Source organism: Nerophis ophidion, linkage group LG04 (assembly GCF_033978795.1).
Source record: "Nerophis ophidion isolate RoL-2023_Sa linkage group LG04, RoL_Noph_v1.0, whole genome shotgun sequence".
Classification (NCBI taxonomy): Eukaryota; Metazoa; Chordata; class Actinopteri; order Syngnathiformes; family Syngnathidae; genus Nerophis; species Nerophis ophidion.
This window is the reverse complement of record NC_084614.1, coordinates 80,246,238-80,259,345: the sequence shown is the minus strand read 5'-3', so window position 1 is coordinate 80,259,345 and position 13,108 is coordinate 80,246,238. Positions and strand designations below refer to the sequence as shown.

The 13,108-nt window shown below is 41.1% G+C and overlaps 1 protein-coding gene across 5 annotated transcripts in view; it reads left to right on the top strand.

The window, feature by feature from the left end:
* The window catches only part of asl (argininosuccinate lyase), a 76,698-nt gene that overhangs the window by 20,782 nt on the left and 42,808 nt on the right, over positions 1–13,108 (top strand). For all 5 annotated transcript variants that reach the window (XM_061899228.1, XM_061899231.1, XM_061899230.1 and 2 more), the window contains 2 exons: positions 4,930–5,124; positions 11,068–11,151. In XM_061899228.1, coding sequence (XP_061755212.1) covers positions 4,930–5,124; positions 11,068–11,151 — 279 coding nt within the window. The remainder of the gene's footprint in view (positions 1–4,929; positions 5,125–11,067; positions 11,152–13,108) is intronic.

Sequence of the window (13,108 nt, the reverse complement as noted above, 5' to 3'; positions counted from 1 at the left end):
GCATGGACCTTAAATCCTACTGAATAGCTCTTAATCTTCTTCCCGTTATGCGACTTCAAATTACCGGTATTGAAATCAGCCTTCTCTATTTTTTCATTTAATGACTCATATTTGACACACGCAGCTACGGTATATTAATAAAACATAGCTGCTTACTGTTCTTTTTAGCATATTCAATAGCATGGACCTTAAATCCTACTGAATAGCTCTTAATCTTCTTCCCGTTATGCGACTTCAAATTACCGGTATTGAAATCATTTTTTCATTTAATGACTCATATTTGACACACGCAGCTACGGTATATTAATAAAACATAGCTGCTTACTGTTCTTTTTAGCATATTCAATAGCATGGACCTTAAATCCTACTGAATAGCTCTTAATCTTCTTCCCGTTATGCGACTTCAAATTACCGGTATTGAAATCAGCCTTCTCTATTTTTTCATTTAATGACTCATATTTGACACACGCAGCTACGGTATATTAATAAAACATAGCTGCTTACTGTTCTTTTTAGCATATTCAATAGCATGGACCTTAAATCCTACTGAATAGCTCTTAATCTTCTTCCCGTTATGCGACTGCAAATTACCGGTATTGAAATCATTTTTTCATTTAATGACTCATATTTGACACACGCAGCTACGGTATATTAATAAAACATAGCTGCTTACTGTTCTTTTTAGCATATTCAATAGCATGGACCTTAAATCCTACTGAATAGCTCTTGATCTTCTTCCCTTTATGCGACTTCAAATTACCGGTATTGAAATCAGCCTTCTCTATTTTTTCATTTAATGACTCATATTTGACACACGCAGCTACGGTATATTAATAAAACATAGCTGCTTACTGTTCTTTTTAGCATATTCAATAGCATGGACCTTAAATCCTACTGAATAGCTCTTAATCTTCTTCCCGTTATGCGACTTCAAATTACCGGTATTGAAATCAGCCTTCTCTATTTTTTCATTTAATGACTCATATTTGACACACGCAGCTACGGTATATTAATAAAACATAGCTGCTTACTGTACTTTTTATCATATTCAATAGCATGGACCGTAAATCCTACTGAATAGCTCTTAATCTTCTTCCCTTTATGCGATTTCAAATTACCGGTATTGAAATCATTTTTTAATTTAATGACTCATATTTGACACACGCAGCTACGGTATATTAATAAAACATAGCTGCTTACTGTTCTTTTTAGCATATTCAATAGCATGGACCTTAAATCCTACTGAATAGCTCTTGATCTTCTTCCCGTTTTGCGACTTCAAATTACCGGTATTGAAATCAGCCTTCTCTATTTTTTCATTTAATGACTCATATTTGACACACGCAGCTACGGTATATTAATAAAACATAGCTGCTTACTGTTCTTTTTAGCATATTCAGTAGCATGGACCTTATATCCTACTGAATAGCTCTTAATCTTCTTCCCGTAATGCGACTTCAAATTACCGGCATTGAAATCATTTTTTTATTTAATGACTCATATTTGACACACGCAGCTACTGTATATTAATAAAACATATCTGCTTACTGTTCTTTTTAGCATATTCAATAGCATGGACCTTAAATCCTACTGAAAAGCTCTTAATCTTCTTCCCGTAATGCGACTTGAAATTACCGGCATTGAAATCATTTTTTTATTTAATGACTCATATTTGACACACGCAGCTACGGTATATTAATAAAACATATCTGCTTACTGTTCTTTTTAGCATATTCAGTAGCATGGACCTTAAATCCTACTGAAAAGCTCTTAATCTTCTTCCCGTTATGCGACTTCAAATTACCGGTATTGAAATCAGCCTTCTCTATTTTTTCATTTAATGACTCATATTTGACACACGCAGCTACGGTATATTAATAAAACATAGCTGCTTACTGTTCTTTTTAGCATATTCAATAGCATGGACCTTAAATCCTGCTGAATAGCTCTTAATCTTCTTCGCGTTATGCGACTTCAAATTACCGGTATTGAAATCATTTTTTTATTTAATGACTCATGTTTGACACACACAGCTACGGTATATTAATAAAACATAGCTGCTTACTGTTCTTTTTAGCATATTCAGTAGCATGGACCTTAAATCCTACTGAAAAGCTCTTAATCTTCTTCCCGTTATGCGACTTCAAATTACCGGTATTGAAATCAGCCTTCTCTATTTTTTCATTTAATGACTCATATTTGACACACGCAGCTACGGTATATTAATAAAACATAGCTGCTTACTGTTCTTTTTAGCATATTCAATAGCATGGACCTTAAATCCTACTGAATAGCTCTTAATCTTCTTCCCGTAATGCGACTTCAAATTACCGGCATTGAAATCATTTTTTTATTTAATGACTCATATTTGACACACGCAACTACGGTATATTAATAAAACATAGCTGCTTACTGTTCTTTTTAGCATATTCAATAGCATGGACCTTAAATCCTACTGAATAGCTCTTAATCTTCTTCCCGTTATGCGACTTCAAATTACCGGTATTGAAATCAGCCTTCTCTATTTTTTCATTTAATGACTCATATTTGACACACGCAGCTACGGTATATTAATAAAACATAGCTGCTTACTGTACTTTTTATCATATTCAATAGCATGGACCGTAAATCCTACTGAATAGCTCTTAATCTTCTTCCCTTTATGCGATTTCAAATTACCGGTATTGAAATCATTTTTTAATTTAATGACTCATATTTGACACACGCAGCTACGGTATATTAATAAAACATAGCTGCTTACTGTTCTTTTTAGCATATTCAATAGCATGGACCTTAAATCCTACTGAATAGCTCTTGATCTTCTTCCCGTTTTGCGACTTCAAATTACCGGTATTGAAATCAGCCTTCTCTATTTTTTCATTTAATGACTCATATTTGACACACGCAGCTACGGTATATTAATAAAACATAGCTGCTTACTGTTCTTTTTAGCATACCGGTATTCAATAGCTTGGACCTTAAATCCTACTGAATAGCTCTAAATCTTCTTCCCTTTTTGCGATTTCAAATTACCGGTGTTGAAATCAGCCTCGTCCTTTTTGAAAATGATGACAGGGGAAGCATGCGCTGATTATTTTCCGAGGCGAGTTTGACCCGGCAGTAATTCAAGGCCGGCGCATACTATATACCCGGCGGCTATTCAAGGAAATACGGTATGTTCTAGGGATGCACCGATTAATCGGTAACCGAATATATTCGGCCGAATGTGGCAAAAAAAGCCACATTCGGCCTTCGGTGGAATGAGTTAAAAACAAGGCCGAATAGTGGCGTGTGACGCAATTTTTTGACGCGGTGACGCAATCAACCAACGTGCAGTGACGTTGGGATATGTTGTGTACCTGTATAAGTGTATGAGGTTACAAGCACACACTTATTGAGATTTACTTGAGCCTTCTGTTTACATTATTAGCATATCTACTGTGGCTAAGCAGACTTTTTGCCAAAAGGACAATAATTCATTTGTTGTGGGTTTATCCACTTTAATGCACTTTATTTTTTTGGGGAATGCATGTTTTGTTTGAAGGCCTAATATAAATGAAAAACTGTGTGCTCTTTTTTGAAAAGCAAAGGCTACTGGAATATTAAAAAAATGTCAATATTCAATAAAAAATTACTTTATTTGAAAAACATGTGTAAATATTTATTCTAGGCTATTTATGCAATGTTTAAAAAATTGTGAAAAACTGCATTCATTATTCGGTATTTGGTATTCGGCCTTCGGCCAAGCGTTTAAATTTTATTCGGCTTCGGCCACAAATTTTCATTTCGGTGCATCCCTAGTATGTTCACACATACAGCGTTAGACAAGCCTCCTCTCTTCCTGTTTCTTAAATCTCTCTTAAAAACATGCTTTTATTCCTTGGCTTTTAACACTGAGTGTTATCCATCCTGCAATGGCGGCCCATTATACACCTGCTGCGAACTTGTTTTTATCCAGCCATCCATCTTCTTCCGCTTATCCGAGGTCGGGTCGCGGGGGTAACAGCCTAAGCAGGGAAACCCAGACTTCCCTCTCCCCAGCCACTTGGTCCAGCTCTTCCCGGGGGATCCCGAGGCGTTCCCAGGCCAGCCGGGAGACATAGTCTTCCCAACGTGTCCTGGGTCTTCCCCGTGGCCTCCTACCGGTTGGACGTGCCCTAAACACCTCCCTAGGGAGGCGTTCGGGTGGCATCCTGACCAGATACCCGGACAACCTCATCTGGCTCCTCTCCATGTGGAGGAGCAGCGGCTTTACTTTGAGTTCCTCCCGGATGGCAGAGCTTCTCACCCTATCTCTAAGGGAGAGACCCAAACTCATTTGGGCCGCTTGTACCCGTGATCTTATCCTTTCGGTCATGACCCAAAGCTCATGACCATAGGTGAGGATGGGAACGTAGATCGACCGGTAAATTGAGAGCTTTGCCTTCCGGCTCAGCTCCTTCTTCACCACAACGGATCGGTACAACGTCCGCATTACTGAAGACGCCGCACCGATCCGCCTGTCGATCTCACGATCCACTCTTCCCTCACTCGTGAACAAGACTCCTAGGTATTTGAACTCCTCCACTTGGGGCAGGGTCTCCTCCCCAACCCGGAGATGGCACTCCACCCTTTTCCGGGCGAGAACCATGGACTCGGACTTGGAGGTGCTGATTCTCATTCCGGTCGCTTCACACTCGGCTGCGAACCGATCCAGTGAGAGCTGAAGATCCCGGCCAGATGAAGCCATCAGGACCACATAGTCTGCAAAAAGCAGAGACCTAATCCTGCGGTCACCTGTTTTTATATTTATTTATTTTTTATCATGTTCTGTTTTTGTTGTGTTGTTTGCTCGGTCCTCTTATTATCTTTTGCTACCCCTGTGGTCAATTTTAAATGTGCTCTATGAATAAAGTTGATTTGATTTGATTTGACATGTGTGCCGGTCAGGGGTCCAAGCTGTGGGGGGGTCGTTTTGTGGGCGACACCGACCCCGTGATGGAGCGCTTCAACGCGTCCATCGCTTACGACCAAAGGATGTGGGACGCCGACGTAAGAGGCAGCCAAGCCTACGTGAAAGCTCTGGAAAAGGCCAAGCTGGTGACCACAGACGAGAAGACGCAGATTCTACAGGGACTGGACCAGGTGGACAAACACACACAAACACACACATTGTAGACCGACCCCCTGCGGTCCATAGGAAGTTAATAGTTGCGGCAGAGCTGCATTCCTTCTCATTCTGCTGACACAAAGTACAGCAGGGGCGTGGTCACATGACCGCGGCCAGACGCTTCACCCGCACATTCAGGTCAGGGGCGACAGGCCTGGTTGCTGTTTTAGCAAATGCAGTTGTGCCCACACTTTTTCTGCGGGCGAGCTACTTTTCAATTGACCAACTCGAGGGGATCTACAAACCCCGTTTCCATATGAGTTGGGAAATTGTGTTAGATGTAAATATAAACAGAATACAATGATTTGCAAATCCTTTTCAACCCATATTCAGTTGAATATGCTACAAAGACAACATATTTGATGTTCAAACTCATAAACTTTATTTTTTTTTGGCAAATAATAATTAACCTAGAATTTCATGGCTGCAACACGTGGCGAAGTAGTTGGGAAAGGGCATGTTCACCACTGTGTTACATCACCTTTTCTTTTAACAACACTCAATAAACGTTTGGGAACTGAGGAAACTAATTGTTGAAGCTTTGAAAGTGGAATTCTCTCCCATTCTTGTTTTATGTAGAGCTTCAGTCCTTCAACAGTCCGGGGTGTCCGCTGTTGTATTTTACGCTTCATAATACGCCACATATTTTCCATGGGAGACAGTTCTGGACTGCAGGCGGGCCAGGAGAGTACCCGCACTCTTTTTTTACGAAGCCACGCTGTTATAACACGTGCTTGGTATTGTCTTGCTGAAATAAGCAGGGGCGTCCATGTAAAAGACGGCGCTTAGATGGCAGCATATGTCGTTCCAAAACCTGTATGTACCTTCCAGCATTAATGGTGCCTTCACAGATGTGTAAGTTACCCATGCCTTGGGCACTAATGCACCCCCATACCATCACACATGCTGGCTTTGGAACTTTGCGTCGATAACAGTCTGGATGGTTCGCTTCCCCTTTGGTCGGGATGACATGATGGCGAATATTTCCAAAAACAATTTTAAATGTGGACTCGTCGGACCACAGAACACTTTTCCACTTTGCATCAGTCCATCTTGGATGATCTCTGGCCCAGAGAAGCCGACGGCGTTTCTGGATGTTGTTGATAAATGGCTTTCGTTTTGCATAGTCGAGCTTTAACTTGCACTTACAGATGTAGCGACGAACTGGATTTAGTGACAGTGGTTTTCTGAAGTGTTACTGAGCCCATGTGGTGATATCCTTTAGAGATCGATGTTGGTTTTTGATACAGTGCCGTCCGAGGGATGGAAAGTCACGGTCATTCGATGTTGGTTTCCGGCCATGCCGCTTATGTGGAGTGATTTCTCCAGATTCTCTGAACCTTTTGATGATATTATGGAGCGTAGATGTTGAAATCCCTAAATTTCTTGCAATTGCACTTTGAGAAACGTTGTTCTTAAACTGTTTGACTATTTGCTCACGCAGTTGTGGACAAAGGGGTGTACCTCGCCCCATCCTTTCTTGTGAAAGACTGTGCGGTTTTTGGGAAGCTGTTTTTATACCCAATCATGGCACCCACCTGTTCCCAATTAGCCTGCACACCTGTGGGATGTTCCTAATAAGTGTTTGATGAGCATTCCTCAACTTTTTCAGTATTTATTGCAAACTTTCCCAACTTCTTTGTCACGTGTTGCTGGCATCAAATTCTAAAATTAATGATTATTTGCACAAAAAAAAATGTTTATGAGTTTGAACATCAAATATGTTGTCTTTGTAGCATATTCAACTGAATATGGGTTGAAAATGATTTGCAAATCATTGTATTCTGTTTATATTTACATCTAACACAATTTCCCAACTCATAAGGAAAAAGGGTTTGTACCTCATTCATATATATATCATTTTTATTTATTTATTTATGGAAGCGATATTTTTGGTAACAGGTTAAAGGTGTTTAATGATAATACGTACATGTTTAACACATAGATTCCTTTCTTTCATGAAGACAAGAATACAAGTTGGTCATTACTTGTAAAGTACTTGTGTAAATGTGTATTTTATTTAATGAAACATTTCAGACTACTTCTTATCTTTTGAGCGAATGTTAACTTTGTGAAATATTGCCGCGTCGTCGTCGACGTTTTCCCGCCAACTTGCTAGCTTAATAGTTGAGTCGGCATTAACCCGGACTGCACAACAGCAGTTGGTTTATTGTTTAAATGTGAACAAAGCGTAACATTTCCACATTATTCAACGTTCATCCACGCGTCAAGTTGCCATTTCTGCGGCTTTTTACGACTTAATGTAGCGTCTAAGGATGGGGAGGCGAATGAGTAGTGAAAGGAGCTCACTTCCTGTTCTCATCATTGCTTCTTACACAGCACCGGAAACGTGTCCGGTGAAAATCCGTCCGACCGGAAATAACTGAAAATAGCTCCCTAGCTAGCAGCGTTCGCTAATCGTACTTTTTTTTTTTTTTTTTAATGTTTATTTATTAATTTCAACATTTAAAAATAGTTGACCAAAAAATAATCCCCCAAAAATCCAACAACAGTATAAAACTTTACAAAACATTATAAAAAACAGTACAAAACAGCGCCAGGGGGTTGTAAATTCAATGTAACAAAAATAGAATTCAAAAAATATATATACCGTATTTCCTTGAATTGCCGCCGGGCCGCTAATTAATTTACAACCTAGCGGGACGGCGTGGCGCAGTGGAAGAGTGGCCGTGCGCAACCCGAGGGTCCCTGGTTCAATTCCAACCTCGTCATGTCCGTTGTGTCCTTGAGCAAGACACTTCACCCTTGCTCCTGATGGGTGCTGGTTGGCCCCTTGCATGGCAGCTCCCTCCATCAGTGTGTGTGTGAATGGGTAAATGTGGAAGTAGTGTCAAAGCGCTTTGAGTACCTTGAAGGTAGAAAAGCGCTATACAAGTACAACCCATTTATTACCTGATTGTGATGACTTGCATTGATTGGAATCAGACAGTTGTGCTGATAACGTCTGCGTTTTCGAACGGAGGAGAAAAAAAGTCCTCCTTTCTATAATAAATAATAATGGATTAGATGTTAAATCGCGCTTTTCTATTGTTATATACTCAAAGCGCTCACAGAGAAGTGTGAACCCATCATTCATTCACACATTGGTGGTGGTAAGCTACATTTGTAGCCACAGCTGCCCTGGGGTAGACTAGCGGAAGCGAGGCTGCCAGTTTGCGCCTACGGCCCCTCCGACCACCACCCATCATTCATTCATCATTCATTCACCAGTGTGAGTGGCATCTGGGCAAGGGTGAAGTGTCCTGCCCAAGGACACAACGGCGGCGATTTGGATTTCAGGAGGCGGGAAGCGAACCGGCAACCCTCAGGTTTCTAGCGCGGCCGCTCTACGCCATACCACCCCCTTTCTGTCCAGTCCCACATGAAAGTGGTTAGTGTTTGGCATGTTATTTATACAGCTTCCATACTCGGTTTTTATACACGGCAGCTTTCTGGGACTCTTATTTTGTTAGCACAGGCAGGATGAAGCAGCGCTTTTATTGTGAAGACAGGAACCTATAGTTCCGACGGCGCGAGAGTCTGTTGAAATAAAAGTGTTTCTCGCCTTCCTGTCGGTCATTTTTTCTTAATAATGAGCCGGTGTCATCTCAGAAGATCCTCGGGTGCCGTGATGTCAACTCTGTGGACTTAGTGGGTAGAGTGTCCGCCCTGAGATCGGTAGGTCGTGAGTTCAAATCCGGCTGAGTCATACCAAAGACTATAAACATGGCACTCAGCATCAATGGTTAGAATTGGGGATTATATCAACAAAAATGATTCCCGGGCGCGTCAATCAATCAATCAATCAATCAATCAATGTTTATTTATATAGCCCCAAATCACAAATGTCTCAAAGGACTGCACAAATCATTACGACTACAACATCCTCGGAAGAACCCACAAAAGGGCAAGGAAAACTCACACCCAGTGGGCAGGGAGAATTCACATCCAGTGGGACGCCAGTGACAATGCTGACTATGAGAAACCTTGGAGAGGACCTCAGATGTGGGCAACCCCCCCCCTCTAGGGGACCGAAAGCAATGGATGTCGAGCGGGTCTAACATGATACTGTGAAAGTTCAATCCATAGTGGATCCAACACAGCCGCGAGAGTTCAGTTCAAAGCGGATCCAAGACAGCAGCGAGAGTCCTGTCCACAGGAAACCATCTCAAGCGGAGGCGGATCAGCGGCGTAGAGATGTCCCCAACCGATACACAGGCGAGCGGTCCATCCTGGGTCTCGACTCTGGACAGCCAGTACTTCATCCATGGTCATCGGACCGGACCCCCTCCACAAGGGAGGGGGGGACATAGGAGAAAAAAGAAAAGAAACGGCAGATCTACTGGTCACCGCTGCTGCCCACTGCTCCCCTCACCAACAAGGGAATGGGTCAAATCCAGAGGACAAATTTCACCACACCTACTGTGTGTGTGACAATCATTGGTACTTTAACTTGGCGCAGTGGAAGAGTGGCCGTGCACAACCCGAGCGTCCCTGGTTCAATTCCCACCTAGTACCAACCTCGTCACGTCCGTTGTGTCCTGAGCAAGACACTTCACCCTTGCTCCTGATGGGTGCTGGTTGGCGCCTTGCATGGCAGCTCCCTCCATCAGTGTGTGAATGTGTGTGTGAATGGGTAAATGTGGAAGTAGTGTCCAAGCGCTTTGAGTACCTTGAAGGTAGAAAAGCGCTATAAAAGTACAACCCATTTATTTATCATTTATAACTTTAAATGATAAATACTGACAAAGGGGTTATACTTGTATGCGCTTTTCTACCTTCAAGGTACTCAAAGCGCTTTGACACTACTTCCACATTCACACACGCATTCACACACACATTCACACTGATGGCGGGAGCTGCCATGCAAGGGGCTAACCAGGACCCATCAGGAGCAAGGGTGAAGTATCTTGCTCATGGACACAACGGACGAGACTAGGGATGCACCGATTAATCGGTAACCGAATATATTCGTCCGAATATGGCAAACAAAGCCACATTCAGCCTTCGGTGGAATGAGTTAAAAACAAGGCCGAATAGTGGCGTGTGACGCAATTTTTTGACGCGGTGGCGTTGGGATATGTTGTGTACCTGTATAAGTGTATGAGGTTACAAGCACACACTTATTGAGATTTAGTGGGGCCTCTGTTTACATTATTAGCCTGTTGTGTAGGCTACCTGTATAAGTGTATGAGGTTACAAGCACACACTTATTGAGATTTACTTGAGCCTTCTGTTTACATTATTAGCATATCTACTGTGGCTAAGCAGGACAATAATTCATTTGTTGTGGGTTTATCCACTTTAATGCACTTTATTTTTTTTTTTGGAATGCATGTTTTGTTTGAAGGCCAAATATAAATGAAAAACTTTGTTTTTTTGGAAAGCAAAGGCTACTGGAATATTTAAAAAATGTCAATATTCAATAAAAAAAATACTTTATTTGAAAAACATGTGTAAATATTTATTCTACGCTATTTATGCAATATTAAAAAAATTGTGAAAAACTGCATTCGGTATTCGGCTAAGCTTTTAAATTTTATTCGGCTACGCCCACAAATTTTCATTTCGGTGCATCCCTAGACGAGACTAGGATGGTAGAAGGTGGATATTGAACCAGGAACCCTCAGGTTGCTGGCACAACCACTCTCCCAACCGCGCCACGCCGTCCCTAAAAAGTGACATTTTGGTGAAGGTTGATAATCGCTAATTTTTAGGTCTATTTTTTTTTTTTTTAATGCCTGGCTGGCGATCGACCGACACCCGCTCTGCGATCGACGTAACGGGCCCCCCTGAGCTGGTGACACAAGATGCAGACGACAAACACACGCAAAATAAACCAAACTAACACTTTCACACGTTCGGATGGTCCTGTTGGTTCTGACATGACGTAATGTGGTCCACGTGTGTGCCTGCAGATCTCGGAGGAGTGGACCAAAGGTGTGTTCGTGATCAAAGCCGACGATGAAGACATACACACTGCTAATGAGCGCAGACTCAAGGTGAGCCAACTTTTTACACATCTCTCTCTATATTCTCTCCATCCACACATTTATTGTACATCTATTTGCCTATACTAGGGTTTGGCAACCCCAAAATGTTGAAAGAGCCATATTGGACCAAAAATACAACAACAACAAAATCTGTCTGGAGCTGCAAAAAATAAAAGCCTTATTATATAAGTAGTATAATGAAGACAACACATGGTATAAGTGTCTATATTAGCTTACTATCAAAGGCTGATGTTGTATTTTTATTTTCGTAAGGGGTTCTGGGTATTTGTTCTGTTGTGTTTATGTTGTGTTACGCTGCAGATGTTCACCCGAAATGTGTTTGTCATTCTTGTTTGGTGTGGGTTCACAGTGTGGCACATTTTTGTAACGGTGTTAAAGTTGTTTGTACGGCAACCCTCAGTGTGACCTGTATGGCTGTTGACCAAGTTCTGCTTTGCATTCACTATCAAAAGGCTGATGTTGTATTTTTATTTTCACTCTACACATTTTTGGCAACATTGGAAAACATTAGTAAAATGGAGGCTTCTCGCCGGATGAGATGATATCTGCAAATTACTGGCTCAGAATTAAATAAAATTAAAGCTGCAAGCAGCGTTGGTCGGGCCCGCCTTTGGCTGCTGCCCCCGCGACCCAAACCCGGATAAGCGGTAGAAGCATGGATAGTAGCTACTATTATTATAGGGTATTGTGTGTAGAATTTTGAGGACAAAAATTATTTAATTCCATTTTCCATTGTCATAAGTGTCCCAATACTTTTGCCTAGTGTTAGTCCTAAGTGACCCAATACTTTTATCCAGTGGTTGTAGCCATCTTGAGACAACAGCAGCGCAGTTGATCTTTGAAGGGTCATAAAATCAAAACCGGAGCAGCAATCAAAACTCTGGCGATAAATTTTAATCAGAAGGGTTCAAACTCTCTCCTGTGCGAGTTTGAAGCCGAAACGACAAACGGGCTCAGAGATAACGTTTGAAGAAAGGTGACGGGTTTTTACAAAACTTTTGTTTTGAAGGGGTAATTGCCAACTCCCTGTTGATTTTTGCTGAAGGATGTTAATTATTAAAATGTAGGTCTAAGTGAGACCTACATAGAGGTTTTTGTTTCATGTCTCTCCAACATTCCTACCGGAAGTTACAGGCAGTTTTGTTTGTGTTTTCTTCCTAGGAGCAGTTTTTTCTGTGTTTTATTCAAAAATTGCGCTAGAGCGCAATTTTGAGTTTTGGGGTTTGGTTTTTTTTACTAGATCGCAATTTTTGCCAGTCCTGATGTGTGTGTCAAGTTTGGTGAGTTTTGAAGCATTTTGAGAGGGTCAAAATACAGTGCAGAGAGGCAAAAATAGCATTTTCTTTTAGGCAAATTTTGCTTTGAAGGGGTTTTTGACAATTTTTTTTTTATTTTTGCCATATAAAGTAAAATTATGAAATCTAGGTCTAAGTCAGTCCTACATAGAGGTTTTCGTTTCATGTCTCTCCAACATTTCTACCGGAAGTTACAGGCAGTTTTGTTTGTGTTTTCTTCCTAGGAGCAGTTTTTTCTGTGTTTTATTCAAAAATTGCTCTAAAGCGCAATTTTGAGTTTTGGGGTTTGGTTTTTTTAACTAGATTGCAATTTTTGCCAGTCCTGATGTGTGTGTCAAGTTTGGTGAGTTTTGAAGCATTTTGAGAGGGTCAAAATACAGCGCAAAGAGGCAAAAATAGCATTCTTTTAGGCAAATTTTGCTATGAAGGGGTTTTTGACACATTTTTTTTTATTTTTGCCGTATAAAGTAAAATTATGAAATCTAGGTCTAAGTCAGTCCTACATAGAGGTTTTTGTTTCATGTCTCTCCAACATTCTTACCGGAAGTTACAGGCAGTTTTGTTTGTGTTTTCTTCCTAGGAGCAGTTTTTTCTGTGTTTTATTCAAAAATTGCGCTAGAGCGCAATTTTGAGTTTTGGGGTTTGGTTTT